Raw genomic sequence first — 20,133 nt, 5'->3', positions numbered from 1 at the left:
CAGAATTAAATTAATTATTCAGTGAGTTCTGTTTCACAGAAAACAGCGTTCATGAGCCCTGACAGATTTTTAGGTGAACTGTTCCTTTTACTTCATATATTATTAACTTGAGTTGTTTTATATGTTTAAAGTAAGAAGCCGAATGATTCACGTGTGACGGGTTTGGAGGTTGTGAACAGACTCAGGGAAAGTCACAGGGGTATTACTCAACACACGGAGGGTCAGAACAAAGTGTTGTGTGTCATCCTGGAGAGATGTTTAAGGCTGGAGGGTTTGTGATGTTCCTTCACCCTTCTGCCTGCTAATGTTCATGAGTCATTCTGGTGGAGCAACACTGTTTGCTGCTCTCTCTCACACACACTTATGCCTCTGCAGTTATAATCCCATCAATTAAAGTCATCACAAATAAAAATTCATTATTTAATTTCTTAATGCACGATCCTGATGCTGTTGCGAACAATACAAAACGCCTTTGCTTTGTTTCAACCACTTGTTTCTAACCACCTGTCTGCTGTGAGATGGGAACTAGTGTAGCACAGATGCATTTTTGGCTGTTTCCCAAAACGCTGTTCCCTACCACTAAACTAAGCTGGTTGTGGGCCAACAGGCTTGAATGTTTGCAGTTTGAGGGAGGAGGAATATTGGATGCTGTCGAGGCATTTCACTTCTGAATGCGTCCAAACTCTGGGGCAATACAAAATGATGTTTGCTGAAGTTCTTTAAGTCAGCATGAAGTCAAAACTCTGTTTACTTTATTAAAGGAATAGTTCACCCCAAGATGAAAATTTGCTGAGATTTTACTCTGCCTCCGGCCATCCAGGATGTAGCAGAATTAGTTTCTTCATGGGAACAGGTTTGGAGAAATGTAGCATTAAAGCACTTGCTCACCAATGGATCTTCTGCAGTGAATGGGTGTCGTCAGAGTGAGAGTCCAAAGAGCAGAAAAAAAATCACAACAATCCACAACACTCCAGTCAATCAGTTAAATCTTGTGAAGTGAAAAGCTGCAGGTTTGTAAGAAACAAATCCATCAAAACATTTTACCTTTAAGATCAAAATACAAGCCCATAATCCATAATATTGCTTCCTTCTGTTGTCCTTTCACATCAAAATCCACCCACATATTTGTTTAGAATTGTAAAACTCGTTTGTAAATGGTGTTTGATCTGTGCATATTTTCACTGGAGAAAGTAATATTATGGATAGAGTACATAAAACATCCTAATGATTGATTTGTTTCTTACAAACATTCAGCTTTTTGCTTTACAAGATGTTAATTGATAGACTAGAGTGGTGTGGATTACTTATGGATTATTTCAATGTTTTCATCATCTTTTTGGACTCTCATTCTGATGGCACCCATTCACTAGACGATCCGCTGGTGAACAAGTGATATAATGCTACATTTCTCCAAACCTGTTTCTATGAGGAAACAAACTCATCTACATCTCGGATGGCCTGAGGATAAATGCATTTTCAGCTAATTTTCATTTTTTGGGTGAGCTATTCCTTTAACAAACATTAGAGAAATTGCTTTTCATGTTTGTTTTTAAACAAACTCTTGTTTCAGAAAGTTGCACAGCTCATTGCAGATTTTTCAAATGACCTTGAAGGAGGATCAGTCAGAGGACTGTAATTTGTTGCTTTGTGACTGAAAAACCTCTTTTTTTTTCTTTTTTTCCCTGTGCATGTTTTTTAAAGTAGGGGACGCAGGTAATGCGGTTGGTGGGCTTATGTAAAAGCAAAAGCTCCAGTAATGAAGCTGTTGTTCAGCCACAGTCAGCAGGAGGCACTTTGAAGTGCTTTAGTCCTTGTTGATAAGAACTCTGCTGGGACCTGGATAAAGCTGACGGCCAAATTCCCTCCGTCACTTGCATGTCTCAAGGTTACCGCTGCAGCACGGCAGCAACGCATAACCGTACTCTAAGAACCGTAATGCAACTGCTATATTTGCCAAAGCATACAGGGATCTTTCCATAAAGAGAGGCTGTTGCTGGATTCTCTTTGATCACGTTTTTTTTTTTCTTTTCTCAAGAGCTCCTTGTGAACACAATGCGGATAAAATTCAATCATGTGTAACAAAGGTGTCAGTCAAGGATTTAATTGAGATGAAAGCATGCTTTGAATCCTGCGGAAGAGCCGTCGCACGAGCCTTCGACATCTTGGAAATGATTTTTGGACACGCTGACATATTACGCACGCTGCATGCACCACAAACCTTGCGTCACCAAGCTGACGTCATTGCACGCTTACTCAACCGAGTTGCATGCATCGCTCTGAATCAGCACGTTTTGAGCTTCAGCAGTGGATGCTTCTCGGTGCGTGAGTGAAACAAACAGGACCACAGAGACGTAGTTACTTATTGGTTCTTTATTATGAAGTGAGAAAATGCCCGGTGTCGTTTGTGCTTTACATTGTTCAAATGCTGGGGGAAAAAACCCAGGGAAAAGAAGTCCAGAAATAAGTTCATTTGATTCTTTACAGCTTGTAGAAATATTCAATTCCAAAGGATTATTTACAAGGCGTCTTGCATTAAACAGTTAGTTCTCCTTGTCCGTAAATACAAAAACAGAGGTTCGACTAATACAAGGCCTGTCTACCTGAATTGCTAAGGTTTGTGCTACTATTTTTGTTTTTTTTTCTTGTCTTCAAAAAAGTCGGAAATGTTCTCAAAGAAGTGCTTTTCAAAGATCAATCTGCTGTGTCCAGCTGTCCGTGTTGCAGTAGGATCTCCTACAACAAGCGTTTCCAGGTTTAGCGTCATTCACATCCGCAGATTTGGAGCAAATGATCTGGATCGCGCGCAAAGCTGTCCGTTCAGCAGCGCACGCGCCTACGTTCTAAAACTACGTTATTAAATAAGAGGCAGGCAGTGCATAACCACTTACAAAAGGACCCTATATCCCTTCCCCTCCCCGTCCCGTGGAAGTATCCGCTAATACTACTCTGGCATTTCCCTGATATTTAACTTCTGAACGACTACTGATAGTATTGGATAAAATCGTGATTAAAAAGGCTATAGTTATTACTCGTTTTAGCTTTTAAAAATACCATGCATTATTGCTCTATTCTTCATCATGACTCCCGAGAAATATTGCCGACGGATGCTATCTAGGTTTTGGCAAAAAATCCAAAGCTTCATAAAATTGGCATAGATTTCATTAGTAGTAGTGTTTTTTTTTGTGTTTTTTTTTTGTCTTCTTTTTTTTCTTCTTTTTTTGCATGCAACGAATTTATAAAGTGGCAACCAAAAATAAGATATTCAGAAAGTGGCAAATGCTTTGGCATATTGATGACGAAGGCTTGGCAACTGAACGACAAATTAAAGTGCAAATTAACAGTTCGTAGGAAATAAATATATAAATACATAAATAAGTTAATGAATAAATAGTTTTACCTCAATGCTGAACACTTTTGTGGCCACTGGCAGCAGTACAATATTATCCAATACTTAGAAAAGGTTTGACCTTTCGAGAGAAACAAAGACATTTTCAATGTCCTCTGAGTTTTGGCAAAAACGAGTGAAATTTCGGCTCTGAATACGTGAACAGCGGGAGAAAGAGTACACTTAGAAAAGAAAAGTTAAGGTACATGCGATTAATCCTCCGAGACGCCGACGTCGTCGTCGCCATCGTTGTTGTGCTGTCAAACGCTCACGCTTCCATCGGGCTCAAAGGAGCAAATGCTCCCTTGAAGCAGGCCGACTCGTAGTGCTTGTTCAGGTAGGACTTTAGAGCAAAGGTCTTGTTGCATCTCTTGCACTTGTAGTGCTTAAAGGCCGAGTGTGTCTGCATATGGGCGCGCAGGTTCGAGCGGTCGGCGAACGCCTTCCCGCAGTGCGCGCATCCGAAGGGCTTCTCACCCGTGTGCGAGCGCATGTGTCCCTGTAAAAGCCAAGGCCTGCTGAAGGCCTTCCCGCATATGTCACACTTGTGCTTGAGGTCGTGGGTCAACAAATGCATGGCCATGGCCGGCATGGAGACGTAAACTTTCCCGCAGGTGGGACACTTCTTGGCCATTTTGCTGTCCATGCTGCGGTGCGTCTGCTTGTGTCTGCTCAAGTTGGAAGACGTGGCGTATGTCTTTCCGCACTCGTTGCACGTGTGCCGCTGAAGGCTCCTGGGGCTGCTGATGGCTTTTCTCCTCGACCTCCCGTCCGTGATGAAGAAGGCGTCCACCGTGTAGCCCTCGCTGACCGCGTTGTCCCCATTGATGTAGCCCGAGGAGATCTCCGACTGCGGGCTGTCAGGCTGGTCCGAATCCGGCGCTCCATAATCGCTGTAGATGGGTCCGGGCGAGGGCACTTTGATGCCGTTGTCGCTCTCGCCATCGTATGGTGCCGGGGTCATGTAGTCACTGATGTAGCCTGTTGAGAGTGAAGGCGATGCAACAGTTCCTGTTACTTCAGCTCGCTTAGGTGAACCCAGACGCAATGACTTTTTCTACATGAACCCGCACGCCCGTGCAAAAAAAATCAATAGCGCTCCATTTCAATTAGCGTGGCAACCCATTTAAACACAATAGCGAGGAGAATGATATCGCTTCGCTTATAATTGCATTTGCAGTCTTGATAGAAATAGAGCAGAATTAGGTCGATGTGTACAGAATGCACAAAAGATATTACTCTGTAACCCCCAGATGCATGCATGAATATTCCATAAACGTCTGCTTATGCAAGTGTATGCAAAGCGCAGGTTATGTAGAGCGTGAATAATAACGTGAAACATGATCAAGCGTTCCCTTAATAGACTGCGTTGCGTTGATAATTCACGTTTTGATAACTCTCGCTATAAATGTGAAGTACTTGTTGCTAGCGCTGCGTTTTGTAAAATAAAAAATGCGCCTGAAAGCGAGCCGAATGCGTGCTCGAAAGAGCGCAACACCTCAAATGTGCCGACTCGACAAAAACTGATGCGCCTCACGGTGTTGAATACAGTGTGACCGTGGGTCAACTACACGAGGCTGCGATTGTAAACCATCAAACGTTCACATACATGCACATGCCCTTGCACAAACACGCTCTGGATGTCAAATAAATGTGATTACCTTTCTCGTGAAAGCGCAGGCTGAGGTCTGCCCTGGATCTGCCATAGGAGCTCTCCAGATCAGCGGATGAGAAATCATCAAGCTTAACCTTTTTGACCAGGAAAGACCTTGGCATGTTTCACGTTGAAGGGGAAAACACTCGTCCGCCGGTCGAATCGCTCGCTTTCCTCATGCAACGCTGGGGCAAAACGCGTTTTTTCAGTATCGTTCCTCTTCGGTAATGCCGAGATTCGGATGCCAGCGCAGGGTTACGGCAGACCCTCGAACCCCTGAATGCGCTTGTGTTGATGCAGCGCGACGCCGCGATGCTCTCGGCAGAAATGCAACTTCAGCACTGGACAGCTCCCGTTCGGCGGCGCACGTTCAGCACTGGACAGCTCCGCTCCGCTCCGCTGCGCGCTCTCTCTCTCTCTTTCTTTCGCTTTTTTTCCGGTCTCTTTAGTTCCGCTGGGACCCTTCACGACGATCGTATCTTCCAGGTTAGGGCTTTAAGTTTAAACTAACTAGTCCTCTAGTTTCCGAGATGCTCCTCTACCCCTAAAGACACAGAAAGGACAGTGAAACAGCTGAGTCTGCGTCAGCCTGTTCGCTCTCCTCTCTCCTGCTTTATCTCCCAGCTGTTCCGTCTGAAGGCGTCGGGCTTTCTGAAGTCTGTTGATCAGCTGTTGGGATTTATATGGCTGCGATCAGGTGGGAAATGAAGATGGAAGTACTTAATTTAATCCATAAAAAATCTCCCGGGACCAACATTGAACTGGATGGCTTAATGACGCTGTGAGACGTGCACGCCTTCGCCAGATTTTTCTCGAAGCCTGAAATAAGACAGAGGGGTTTATTTATATCACACTTTCGTTTGGTTTTCATCAAAGAAACGTTTTTACAAACTGATGCAGTTTTATATGATCGTTTAAATTTAACCTCCTTTCTATAAAACAAATAATAGGTTGAAATTATTTAGGTTATTACAATAAATAAATGCAAAATAATCCTGCATGCAAATGTTCGTAATCAATTAATCATTCCCTTTGGAAGATTTTGTTGTTTTGCACCTCCACTTTAACATTGCTACGTTACAAAACCCGCCCTCCCGCGTTGCCTTTTCGCGCGCTGCTTCTGCCGCGAACCACTAAATCAACTACTGGCTGTGGCCTCAGGCTTTCAGGTCATTCTTTTACATCACGGTCTATAAACCAATGGCTTTCTTTTCATGCAAATCACACGAATTGGGTACCAGAAGGTCCGTTTCCTCAATGATTCCAGTAGGAGCCATATGTCCGCAATTAACGCGGATCCTGGAGCTGTAGTACACACTGTTGTCTGACATCGTGTTCTCATTGTTCACTCCTTCAATGGGACGAATAAGGACGTCCCGCAGTAGGATTGTCGTTTCACAAACATTCAGACCCGGAGAGAATGCGTTATAGTGATAGATGCTGCTGTCTGTGGAGACTAGAGGGTCATTATACATTGTTCATTTTCTCATTTAGGGCACGCAAGCCTTTCGCCCACTATGATGCACTGCGTGCACGCATTGCAATTTCACTGCAGTCCTCCGGTTGGATGCATATGGAAAGCAAATAAATAAATAAATGCATAAATAAATAAATGTCATCGCTCCTCTCTAAAAAAAAAAAAAAAAAAAAATAATAATAATAATAATAATTTATAGATATTTATTTATTAGCAGAAAAAAGAAACAATTGTGTCAGAATTGCAAGATATAAATTTAGAATTCTGAGAAAAGAGTCAGAATTCTAAGAAGTTTATATCTCATACTTAAGTTTTTATCTCACAGTTCTTTTTTTCTGTTTGATTTTAATTTTATTTTAAATTGTAAACATTCTGTTAAATAGTGAGTCGTTTCTATGGTGCTATTTAGAAATAAATGAATAAAATTTAATATGTCTGAATGTAATTATGCCTATAGAAAGGCATGTTTTGACATTACAATCCCAAGGCTGAGAAACTAAAAGAGAACTTAAATATTTAACATAACAAGAAGTGATTAAAAAGAACAGACTTTTCTTTGAAGAATGAATTGATAACCTGTGGCTGCAACTTCAATATTTTTAAAAAAACTAAAATCTAAGAAAATATAGGCATTAAAGACAAAATGCAATCTTCTCTATATATTTGCTTTCCATTAAATCATTAAAATGTGCATATTAGTTAATATAGCAGGCCCTAAATAGTCTTCCTCATGAAAAATGGGGGTAAAAAAGATATTTTATACATATGTAAATGAGGGACAAAAATGGCTCTCGTTTCATAGAATGACCCTTAGGTCGATTCCACATTAATGTGCATGCATGTGTGTAACAGTATCACCAGCATGCAGTGAGTATGTAGGACACTGTTGCACAGCAGTTGACATTCCCAAGCGCGCGGAGAGGACGGCAGCGGCAGCAGCCCACGGCGACCTGACGTGTTTATGGGGGGAGAAGGACGTTCGCGCACGGAGGCTTCTCGGGAAGTGCTGACATCAGCTGGAAAAACACAGGCGAAAATATTGAAGTGCGCCTCATTTGCATAATAATAGTCTACGGTGTGTTGAGACACACCGAACAAACGTCTCGTCGGAGTTGAAATCAAAAGAACTTCATTGACATTTAATTCTCACGTACGCCGTTTTCAATGAGACCGATTCAAATCAGTACACAAGGTACTTCAGGAGCAGCTCGTAAAGGACACGTGGAAGGTCAAAGTGAGGATATTGTAGAAACGCACTATTTACTTCTGTACTTTAACCCTGAAACGTTCACTTTTTGTTGCCATATTCACATGTCTTTTCATTTGATGCTGGTGTCTTTAATCATGTGAACTAATTGCACACATTTAGTATGGCTATATTTAAAAGGGTGTTTAGGTTACTGTACATATGTGGTTCAAAAACATTTTTAATTTCTTCACTTGCTATGCAATGTTAAATATTTATATGAACATATGCTTATGTTCATATTTAGATTTAGTGAGAAAAAGGCATGCTGTCATTTAAAAGTCAACTCTGACCCTAAAAGAAAACATGTGAAATGATCAGAAAAATGTTATAGTATATGAATCATTTAAAAAAAAAACATACTGGTTTTGTCAGCTTTAGCAACCAATTTATGATTCTACCCATGCACAAGAACGCAGTTATCATTAAAATGTATTTTTACTGACGAAACACTGGTTTTATATGCATATAACTGCATTATTATGGAACAATATGTCATTGTGGTTTATTTCACATTTCTGAGACAAAAAAAGTTGTAATTCTGAGTTTATATCTTGCAATTCTTAGAACAAATTCACAATTCTAAGTTTGTATCTTGCAATTATGAAATTATATCTCACAATTCTTCTGATTTTGTGTTTATATCTCACAGAACTGGGTTTATATCCTATGATTCTGAGTTTATATATAGCGAAATTCTCCAAAATGTTGCAATTATGAGTTTATATCTCACGAAACTGAGTTTATATATTGCAATTTTGAGTTTATATCCTGTGATTCTGATTTTATTTTACAAGTCTACAAAAAGTTGAAATTCTGAGTTTATATCTCACAATTCTGAGACAAAAAAAGTTGCAATTCTGAGTTTATATCTTACAAAACTAAGTTTATACATTCCAATTTTGAGTTTATATCTTGCAATTCTTAGAAAAAATTCACAATTCTAAATTTGTATCTTGCAATTATTAAAATATATTGCAATTCTTCTGATTTTGTGTTTATATCTCACAAAACTGGGTTTGTATCTCACAATTCTGAGTTTATATCCTATGATTCAGAGTTTACATTTCACAATTCTACAAAAAAGTCACAATACTGAGTTTATATTTCACAATTGTGAGTTTATATCTCACAATTTTACAAAGTTGCAATTGTGAGTTTATATCTCTCAAAAAAGTTTATATGTTGCAATTTTGAGTTTACATCTTGCAATTCTTAGAAAAAATTAAAAATTCTAAGTTTGTATCTTGCAATTATGAAATATTTGAAAAAAAACAACAACAACAACAACAAATTCCTTGTGTGTTTGCGCACACCTGGCGAATAAAGCTAATTCTGAATATCTCACAGTTCTTCTGATTTTGTGTTTATATCTCACAAAACTGGGTTTTAAATCTCACAATTCTGAGTTTATATCTTATGATTCTGAGTTTGTATCTCACAATTCTACAAAAATGGACAATTGTGAGTTTATATTTTCCAATTCTAAGAAAAAAGTCGCAAATATAAGTTTATATCTCATAATTGTGACTTTATATTTTGCAATTCTGAGAAAAAAAGTTCTATAAGTTCTATATAGATATAAACTCAAAATTGCAAGGAATAACAAATAAGTGATTTGTGAAATAAAATGTTGCAGTTATCTTATTTATATTTTCATCATGTGGGGAAACAAGCTTCCATTTTTGACCCAAATAAGCACTTATGTTTTAAGGGTTATCAGACATCTGGTTTGCACACTTAAATGAACAGATCTCCTTCAAAAAAATGAGTTACTCACCCTCACGTTGTTTCAAACCTGTATGACTTTATTTCAAACAATATTAGACCACTGATTTTTAATGCACAGTGATATTTTTAAAAAAATATCTTATGCTGTGTTGCACAGAAGAAAGATAGTCATACAGGTTTGGAACGACATACAGCTCTAGACTGTAAAAATGTTTTGCCAGATATCCTAAATTAATTGAACTAGTTTTATTCAAGTCAAAAATATGACGTAATTTGACCGAATCAACCTGACAGGGTGATATTCATAGGTCAGATCAGGTAGAAATAGCTCTTTAAGGTCACACCTGCACTTTCCCCACTGTTTGCAGAGAAAAAGAACATCAGATGGATGGATTGAGCCATCATATAGCGCTGAAAAGCTGACAAAAGAAAAAAATAAGGTTAAACTCACAGCTTCAGACGATACAGGAAAATGTCACAATCTATTTCCACAGTCATGCGTTCATACAATCACAAGTTATTGCACCATCTATCTCTCTTACCAAAGCATACGTGCGCGCACACACACGCTTCTGCAGAGCGCCGCTCTTGTTCTCATGAGGGTGTGTCGGCTGAGACCTGATGCCCCTTTGCATCTGCCACGGCCGGCCGGTGACATTGATGGGCAGATTCAGGCTTAGCAGCTGCCCTCCTTCTCTCTGTCTCTCGCTCTGATTACAGGATCATATAGAAAATCTGCATTAAAGGATAAACGCATGCAGCATTGCACTTATTTAGACAAGCTGTTCAGCAAAATCTGCATTCAGTGATAGACAGAACAACAGATAGATAGATAGAACTGGAAGAAGAAACATTAAAAATAATAGTAAACACAATAGTGTTTCACTATGTAAAATAAAGGAAAGACATGCAATAATCACATTAAGTCGATTATAAAAGGAAAGAAATGCTGTAATGCCTGGAGCTGTATCCTACGACACTTTAACACAGGAAAAATGATTTTGGTTTCCCAGTTTCAGGGAACATTGGGATTTATTTGGGGTTATGAGAAACTCAAAGATTGTGTGTATTGCACACCGAACTCACAATAAGCCCATTACATGAATGTTATTGGTACAGTAATTGCCTGTTGAAAAAATACAATGTACACTGTTCTCATGAAAAAATATCAGAGAGCTGTGCAAAACCAAGAAATGCTTAGACATCAATATTTTAGCTTTATTTTAGGATAATTCAAGCCAAATTCAGACATAGTGGTATTATTACTGAGCAAACATCTTATGAATAAAGCACAATCGTGTCATAAAATTTTGCTTATGGCTTTTGCGCTGTGGAGAATAGCAGTCTCTACAACAGCCCCCGGTATATCCGGAAGAACATTCCGTCTGGAAAGTTGCTTTGTCAGCGAGCTGACACATTTAAGTGGTCGGAAGGATCATCAAAAGTTATAAAGACCTCAGAAGAGTTTTTGTCTTTTGAACAGATGCGACTCTTCTGATTCATTCTGCTGAATGCAGCAATTTCTTTGGTGAATCAATGCAGGTGAAACAAATTATGTCAAGTTTAGTGTCACTCCTCTATGGATGCCCATTTCTGACCATAAAAGGTCAAGTGAGATTAAAGTGAAAGTAATAATTATGAGATAAATAGTCAAAACTCTCATAAAACATCTACATTTTTGTCACAATTATGACTTTTGCCTCATAATTGTAACGTTTTGTCATAATTAAGATTTAAATTGAGTTACTATCTCATAATTTTGATCTTTTATCTAATAATTAGTTATGACTTAGTTGTGACCTACTAACTCATAATTATGAGAACTCAAAATTTTGAAAAATGTTTACATTTTGTCATGACTTATCTCATAATTTTAACTTTTAGCCTCTAATTTAGACCTTTTATCTCATAATAAAAGATAGAAATTATGACAGTCATAATTGATATAAAATTAAAACATAGTCAAAATTATTACATAAGTCATAATTATGGGATCAAAGTCTGAATTATGACAAAAAAAGTTTAATTTGGTCATAATTATGACTTCTTATAATTTTAACTTTGTCTCATAATTATGACATAAAAGTAGAAGTTATGATGTTATAATTGAGATACAAAATTAAAATGAGTCAAAATTGACATACTAAGTCATAATTATGAGATAAGTGTAAATTGACAAAAAGTTAATTTTGTCATAATTATGGCTTATAATTTTACCTTTTCATCTCATAATTTTACCTTTTTATCTCATAATTACAGCATACCATAAGTAGAAGTTATGACCCTCATAATTAAAATACAAAATTAAAATGAAGTCAAAATTGACATACTGTCATAATTATGAGATAAAATTGTAAATTATGACAGTTAAATTTGTCATAATTATGACTTGACTTTAATTTTAAAATTAAAGTCAAAATGATGACATACTAAGTCATAATTATGAGATAAAAGTCTGAATTATGACAGTTTAATTTTGTTATAATGACTTACTTCATAATTTAAACTTTTCTCTCATTATTTTGACCTTTTATCTCATAGTCATGACATAAAAATTATGAGTCATAATGAACAAAGTCAAAATTAGGATTTATTAAGTCATAATTATGAGATAAAAGTAAATTATGACAAAAAAAGTTACATTTTGTCATAATTGACTTATCTCATAATTTAAACTTTTCTCTCATAATTTTGACCTTAATTATGACATAAAAGTAGAAGTCCTGAGCTAAAATTAATCAAAATTGACATACTAAGTCATAATTACAAGATAAGTGTAAATTATGACAAAAAAATATAATTGTCATAATTATTACTTCTCATAATTGTAACTTTGTATTGTTATAATTACGACATAAAAGTAGAAGTTATGACTGTCATAATTGGGATACAAAATTAAAATTAACAGTCAAAACTGACATACTGAGTCATAATTATGAAATAGCAGTGTAATTTATAAAGTTAAATTAGATAGAAGTGTAATTTTGTCATAATTATGACTTATCTCATAATTTTACCGTTTCGTTTCATAATTTTGTCTGTCTCATAATCATGACAAAAGTAGAAATGATGACAGTCATAATTATGAGATACAAATTTAAAATTAAGTTAAAATTGACATACTAAGTCATGATTATGAGATAAGTGTGAATTATGACAAAAACGTTTAATTCTGCTCTCATAATTGTAACATTTTCTCATCATTTTGACCTTCTATCTCATAATTGTGACATAAAAGAAACTCAATTATGATTAAAAAGTCCAAAATATGACAAAATCACGAGTAAAAGTGCATTTTAAAAAAGCCATTTTTGATCGATTTTAATCACAATTTTTATCTCACAATTATGACTTAGTATGTTACAATGATGACTTTTTATCTCATAATAATAATTTAATGTCAATTATGACAATTGATCTCATAATTATGACTTTATATCTAATTATAATGGCAACTTTTTATATAATGATGATGATTTACCTAAGCAATGAAAATGGGCTTCCATACTCCTCCCATTAAGGAAAAAAAAAATAAAAAAAGAAATGTGATTAGTTTGAAACAAAAGGTCCAGAATGTTTTGATCGTGGCAGTAGCTAAGGCATGTGTAGCGATGGGAACAAACCCAAATTTCAGCGTAAAACTCGTCCTACTGCAATTCGATGTCTGGCAATGCACCCAATTAAATCAAGCTTTTGCAGTATAATGGAAAGGAAAGGAAAACAGGTGCTGTATGTGTAGAAGCAGGTTCAAACTGCCCACAGGCCTTTCATTTCCACTCTTATTCCTAATGGAGAGTTTAAACCTTAATCTCACAGGAGCGTCACCCCTTCATCCGACGCTTCAGTGCTCATGAAGATAGGGAACCCTCCGTGGAAGACCTTTTGACCTGTACCCTCCTGACCCTCTACGCTCCAGTGGTCATTAGAGGGGAGGGGACGGCGGCTACTCTCTCTTTCCCAGCATGCTCTGACAAGCGCATGCATACGCTCACACATGGGGCTTCTCTTGAGAAAATCAGCTATCAGTCTAATCTGTGCGGCTCAGGAGGCTTGAGAGACATTAATCTTATTTGTCATAACCGGTCTCTGGGGAACAGACCCCACCGGCCCGACCCACGGCCCAACTGGAGGGGAAAGGGGGGCGCGCCCCGGGAAACCCCATATCGCACCCGTGCAGTCCCTGAAGCTAATTAGATGTGAGAGTTAAAGAAACTACTAGGGGGACAAAGGCGACATTATGTAGATTCCCATTTCGTTTTGGTCCTTCTGAGAGCAAACGGAGAAGATTAAGAAAACGGGAGCGTGCGGACAGGCTGATAAACCTGCTTCGGCTCAGGAGCTTCAGACGGGCATGGATATATTTGTGTTATTTTGGTCAGTTCCAAACATGCTGATTCGACAGAGTTCCTAAAACCTTAAACATTAAAGTAATCTAATGCAGTAGCTCTACACTGGTCGGTCACGACCCAAAAATGAATCACAGGTCCATTCTGAAGTGCACAGTGCATAGTTACAAAATATCTTTCTTTTAATGAAAAGAAAGAACACTTACCATAGCTTTTGTTGTTAATATCAACTGGTTGTCCAGTCTAGGTGCAAAGTAATCTGTTTCTTGTAAAAAGTACTTAATAGGATGCAACATAAGCATGCTGTCATCCTCAAGAATCATGAACAAACTGCACAATTCTGATTCATTTGCAACTCAATTGCATTCCTGCAGCACAAGTAGGGCATGGGGCGAGCAACACTAAAGTAAACTGAAATAAACATATACCTTGAATGCAATGTAAGTTAAGTTGGATGAAAGTGTCGCACGCAACAGTTTAAGACAACAAATTGGTCATAATTTGGACTTTTATCTCATAATTATGACTTATTTCATAATTTTGACTGATCATAATGGCTTTTTAAGGACATTTTTGTTTACTTTTCTGGGATAAACAATTAGGTTTCATCTAAAATAATCTTGTTCCTGAAGAAAAACCAACTTAAAAAAAAAAAGCAAAATTGCTGACCTAATAAATGTCACAGAACTAAAACCAGTTTGAAATAGTCTGAAATCAGCATTAATCAGTGTGGTGCACACAACAGTTGAAGACAACAAAATTGTTATAATAATGACTTTGTATGTCATAAGTTTGACTTTTTATCTCATAATTATGACTTCTTATCTCATAGTTATGTCATACTTTGGACTTCATGTCATATCTTATGTCATAAATTTGACTTCTTATGATGGCTTTTTGTCATAATTATGATTTGTTTGACTAATATGTCATAATATGACTTCTCATAATCACAGATTATTTTAATATTTTTAATTTTGACTCTTATCTCATAATTATGACTTATGACATAATGGCTTTTTGTGTCATAATCACTTATTTGATTATTTTAATATTTTTAATTTTGACTTTTATCTCATAATTATGACATATGACATAATGGCTTTTTGTGTCATAATTATGACTTATTTGACTTTATCTGACTTTTGTTTTAGTATGTCATAATCCTGACTGCTTTGCCATCTTTAAAGAAAATAATAAAGACATCTCAGTGTTTGATTTTAAAGACATTTTTGTTCATTTTTTTCTGTGACAAACACAAGTTTCATAATTTTGACTTTTATCTCATAATGGCTTTTTGGGTCATATTTGACTTAGTATGTCACAATTATGACTTAAATCTCGTAATTATGACTTGTCTTGTCTATATCATAACTTCAAGCTTTTATCTAATAATTATGACTTAGCATGTCATAATTCTGACTGTTTTGTCATAATTGAACAAACTTTTAACTCTAAGCAAACCATATTTTGAAAATATTGAATATAACATTAATTTTAAAGACGTTTTAGTGTTTGATTTTAATTACATTTTTGTTTACTTTTCTGTGACAACACAATTTTTATCTCATAATTATGACAATTATGATAATTATAGATATCTCATAAAAAAATCTCATAATTTAGATTTTTTTAGATGGCTTTTTGTGTCATTATTATTTAGTATGTCATAATCCTGACTGTTTGCCATCTTCAAAGCAAATAATAAAGACATTCAGTTTTTGATTTAGGACATTTTTTGAAACAGTTGGGTTTCAACTACAACAGTCTTGTTCCTCAAGCAAAACGAAAAGCACTGACCTAATAAACGTTACAGAACTAAAAGCAGTATGAAATCATCCGAAATCAACATTACTCAGTGTGGCGCACACAGCAGTTGAAGACAACCAACAGTGGCAGCCGACAATTTGAGCCGAACGTGGCCGGAGGCTGAGGACAGTTAAGACCTCTTCTGTTCCGTGACCTTTAATTGGGACAATGCCGCGTCCACGGCTCTCTTTGTCTTTCGGCCTGCGGAGGCATCATTAAGGCGGTGTGTGGGCGCAGAACTGAAGCCAGCACTGTCATTGTCATTAGCAGAGTCCGGCGGAAGATGTGTGAAGACATCCAGGCCACTGCGTTCAATGAAGAACAAATAAAGAGAGCAGGACAAAGGAAGGCCAACTGGTAAATTGAGGGTACACATGTGGAGCGGGGAACTCTAACCTGTTTTACATAGAGCCGATCAACAGGGGAATAGAGCGGATTAGCATTTTTATTGCGCAGCGAAAAGCCCCAGCATCCTGGTGCGCGCCGGCCCCCTCCCTCCCTCCGTCGTGTCACCTGTCCCATGCCTCCGAGGCTCTGGGATGGCGACGCGCCCCTGGCTTTCGCTCAAACGCACGCTGTTTGTGTGTGCCCTGTGCGGCCGCTTGTGTAAACGTGAGCACGTGTGGTATGCGTGCAAATCAGGCATGTGTATGAGACATGGATGATTTGTGAATAACATAAATTAAATCTGTCTTCCCTGAGGAAATTTATTTTGCTCTTTTGTAGCTCAGGAGGTTTCCTTTAAGTAATGAAGTCTCAGATGTGTCTCCTTCTGAGAAATAAAAATAGAAACAAGTGAGTCAATTGTTGAGTACAGAGCAATAGAATGAGCGCATAATGCGATTATATTATCCAACTACAATTTACATTAATATTTAGGAAGCTCATACAGTATGAAAGAATGGAGATGTCAGACAGTATCACAGTTGTTTCTCCTAAAAAGTGAGAAACAACCCCCAAAACTGTCATATGTCTCATCTTGAGTTTCAGAAGAGATTTTAATGTCTCAACCTGTGTCAAGACATCATAGTCTCTGCAATAAGAGATCTCAAAATAAACTTAAACATTTCTTATTCAATTATCTGAGCTACTCTCTACATTTATTTTACAGCTCTGTACTCTTACTGTATGCTCATTTGTGTGTCTAAGGAGAAACATCTAAGACAGAGCTGACAGTTAAATGAATCGTAAGTAAAAATCTCCTGAACTGTGAAAGAGCAACCTCTGAGTAATAAAAGTTTTATCTGCGAGCATGTAAATATTTACTGCTCATTCTAGCCATATTATATAAAGATGCATTTTTGTCGGTTTATGCATTTGGGAGATGCTTTATCCAAAGCAACCTACATTGCATTATCAGTTCTTTCATTCCCTGGGAATCGAACTCACAACCCTGGTATTGTTAGTGCCTTGCTCTACTGTTTGAGCTTAAGGAATCTTGCGATATAAGTGAATTATATTATTTTCTTTTTATTGTATTTGTGAGTTGAATACAATCAGTCCTATAACCCACTGCTTTAATCCATTTATTTTAAAATTACAATCTCAGGGTCTCCTGCTTATTTGCAATTTGTTTCATATGAGCTTCCAAACCAAAACTAACCATGCCACACAATCACCTTCATCTCTTTTGGTTCTGTTTTAGTTTTCAGTGTTTCAGGAATATTTGATTTCTTACAAGTTTATGATAGTAGGAGTTCTTAGTTTTGTTTCCTTTAAATATTAGCTTTATCTCAGATGTTTAACATGCACTACAATGCTCTCGGAATTCCTTAGTAGTCATTAAAATAAACAAAGTTATCAGGATGACCAGTCTACCTATCTTTTGGAGTATTTACAGTCCCAAGCATTTACCAAGCTAATTTTGCAGCGTCCAACAAACATTTACAGTTAAACCATTGTCTGATGAGAGATATATTACAGTATACTAACCTAATATGAAAACATATACATATTTCAGGATTCACGTCGTGTGTTTGTACTTTCCTCCGTCTGGTTGTTTTGGAATCAGAACTAGCGATGCCCGACTCTCGAATGAATCACTGTTTGTAGTCGGTTCTTTTTAGTGAATCATTCAAATGGCTTCGCGAAACGATTCGCGATCCATTCTGAATCGTTCGAACATTTGCGAGAGATTTCTTTTATGGAAGCTAGAATTAATCATTTAAGATTTAGAATTAATCATTAAGATTAAAGAATTAATCATTAAGATTAAAGAATTAATCATTAAAAGATTTGTTCAAAATGACGATTCGGTCACGAACAAAACCGCATAGCAGGGTTGCCAAATCCGCGGTTTTCCCGCGGAATTAAGCTACTTTAGCACTGTTTCCGCCGGTTGAACTGACCCCAGTAACATAATATTTAGCCCCTGGAATGCTAATTTGACCAGGGGAAACCCCGCCAAAAACGTGTATTTTAACGGGGGACCCCCTTAAAACGCGATTGGGCTACTTTTGAGCCTGTTTGTGTAGTAATTGGGCTGGTTTTGTTGTGAAACCTGGCAACCCTGTTGCATAGTTCATTCACTAACGAACTGAATCGTTTGAAGCGTTTTCTCTGGCGGTTAAACGGTAACGAGATGTTACAGAACAGCTTGCATAAAACGAAAAGAACGCCAAATAAGCTGGATATTTACCATGATATCTATGGAGACGAAACTTATAAATCATCCTGTCGTTTTTCAGCGACGAATACGTTTTTAATCCGTTAAAACGTAACACTTGCACGTGCTACAGGTAATGTCGACACTTATGTCTTAAGTAAACAGTGCATGAAAGCATGTTTTTGTACCTTTATGATGTAAATATCGTTGTAAATGAACATATTAATCATTCAATACTATGGAATATATCAAAATGGTGCTACTAATATATACCATCTGGTACTATCTCTATACCACTTAGCTTCATGTAATGTGAATAAGACTTTTAAAGGCTTATTGTGTCCCAGTTATGTTAATGCTGCTTTTTGTTTGTGATTCTGGATGGCATAGCTTGTATTTTGAATATTATTCAAACTTTTTTTTTAAGCACATTTGATTGATTAGTAATAAAACAGGTCAGCTTTCAGGGTTTGTCCTTTTGTGTTTTGCCATCGGTGTCAAATGATGCAGGACTGGCATCATTTGGCTTACAGTATGTAGTAAAAAGTTGTGAAATTAGCATTGTTGACATGTTGTATTGAAATACAAAATCTGTGTTATTTGGAGACTTTGGTATCTTGGTAAATTCTCACTTGTTGAAACCTTTTGTAAAATGTTAGTTGCCGATCGTAAGGTTACAATGCCTTTTCCCCATTTGCTCTGCATTATCGCATTGCTCTCTGGGAGAAACAGTTGAGACATTAAAGAGATGTCATTCGTGAATTTTCTGTCCTACAGCTTCACACATCCTCTACCACCTGAGGATGATGCTGTGATGGAAACAGGCCTTGTTTTCACCCAATCAGGTGTTGCGCTGCCCCACGTCCTCTTCGTTTTCACCCACTTCTCTCCATTACGCTGGTGCTCGGGCTCTTGATGAGGCGAGTGCGTTCATATCGAGTGTCTAGGTCGGAGGAAGATGGGGGCAGGCGGAGTTGTTTAGCTGAACCCTGATGAGTGTCTGAGAGATGAAGTGACTGCCGTAGCGTCAGTGTAGTGCAGTCAGCAGAGGTTTGTGTGGCTCGAGCAATCTCATTATCCCTTAAATGGGAGACGCAGAGTCTATCAGTGTCGGGAGACTGACATCAGATACGGGGAACGGGGGCGTCCGTGCCTCTCCATGCAAATAACCTTGCTTTCCTATGCTCTGTCTGTCTCTCTTACTTCAAAATCTTTTGAGAGCATTAAGCTGCTGTTGGCGCACTGGTGTTTGTGTTTGAAATATATCCTGGAGTATATTTAATATTTAATTATGCATGCACATTTCCCATACTTTCACATTTAGATTACATTTACTCTAGTCTAATGCTCTGTTAAAGTTAATATTTATGGAATTTAATAATTGATATTTAGCAGATCTCAAAATGAATATCCATTTTTCATAAGGTATGAATTTCATATTGTATTTTGTTTTGCTTTATAGCTAAATTCACTTAGTTTTTAATATGATTGATTGTAGTTTTCCTTGTTTTATTATTCATTTATCGATTAATGGTCATGAAATGAATTGGCATATTGAATTATAATGTCCATACATCCCTAAAAACTGATCATGTCAACGACTAGGTAAATTGTGCATTTTCTGTTTTTGTGTGTGGTGAATTATTTGCATATAATTATTGAAATTCAGAAGACATTTGGAAACCAAAATAGAAAATTGTGTTGTTCAGCCTGTGTTATGTTGACATCCTCAAGCCTGTTTACCGGTTGCAGCATAAGCCTGTTGAAACCTCGTTCAGTGAGTCAGAGTTAATTATCTAAGAGCCCGTCTCTCATCTGATTGTCATGGTTTGATACTCGTCCATGTTTGTGTGCCAAACACGGAGCATGCAACACTCAAA

General features: G+C 37.3%; 2 protein-coding genes across 3 annotated transcripts in view; one reads left to right on the top strand and one right to left on the bottom strand.

Annotated features, from left to right (window-relative positions):
- Positions 1-2,626: 2,626 nt before the first annotated feature.
- scrt1a (scratch family zinc finger 1a) lies at positions 2,627-5,896 on the bottom strand. The gene is made up of 2 exons (XM_051137042.1): positions 5,047-5,896; positions 2,627-4,366 (listed from the first exon to the last, which is right to left on the bottom strand). Exons 1-2 carry the CDS (start codon positions 5,159-5,161, stop codon positions 3,654-3,656), a joined length of 828 nt encoding a protein of 275 aa, XP_050992999.1. The 5' UTR covers positions 5,162-5,896; the 3' UTR covers positions 2,627-3,653.
- Positions 5,897-18,227: 12,331 nt separating this feature from the next.
- Positions 18,228-20,133, top strand: part of slc39a4 (solute carrier family 39 member 4) — a 111,803-nt gene continuing 109,897 nt past the window's right edge. For both annotated transcript variants that reach the window (XM_051137041.1, XM_051137040.1), the window contains exon 1: positions 18,228-18,386. The gene's annotated coding sequence lies outside the window, so the exon portion shown is untranslated. The remainder of the gene's footprint in view (positions 18,387-20,133) is intronic.

This window comes from Labeo rohita, chromosome 19 (genome assembly GCF_022985175.1).
Source record: "Labeo rohita strain BAU-BD-2019 chromosome 19, IGBB_LRoh.1.0, whole genome shotgun sequence".
NCBI classification, from domain to species: Eukaryota; Metazoa; Chordata; class Actinopteri; order Cypriniformes; family Cyprinidae; genus Labeo; species Labeo rohita.
Note: the sequence above shows the minus strand (reverse complement) of the source record. Positions and strands in the feature narration are given on the sequence as shown.

Excerpts from the sequence above, each read along its gene's own strand:
- scrt1a (XM_051137042.1), bottom strand. The coding sequence starts at position 5,161 with ATGCCAAGGTCTTTCCTGGTCAAAAAGGTTAAGCTTGATGATTTCTCA. Across the intron at positions 4,367-5,046 it reads CCTGCGCTTTCACGAGAAAG|GCTACATCAGTGACTACATG; the intron begins GTAATCACATTT and ends CACTCTCAACAG.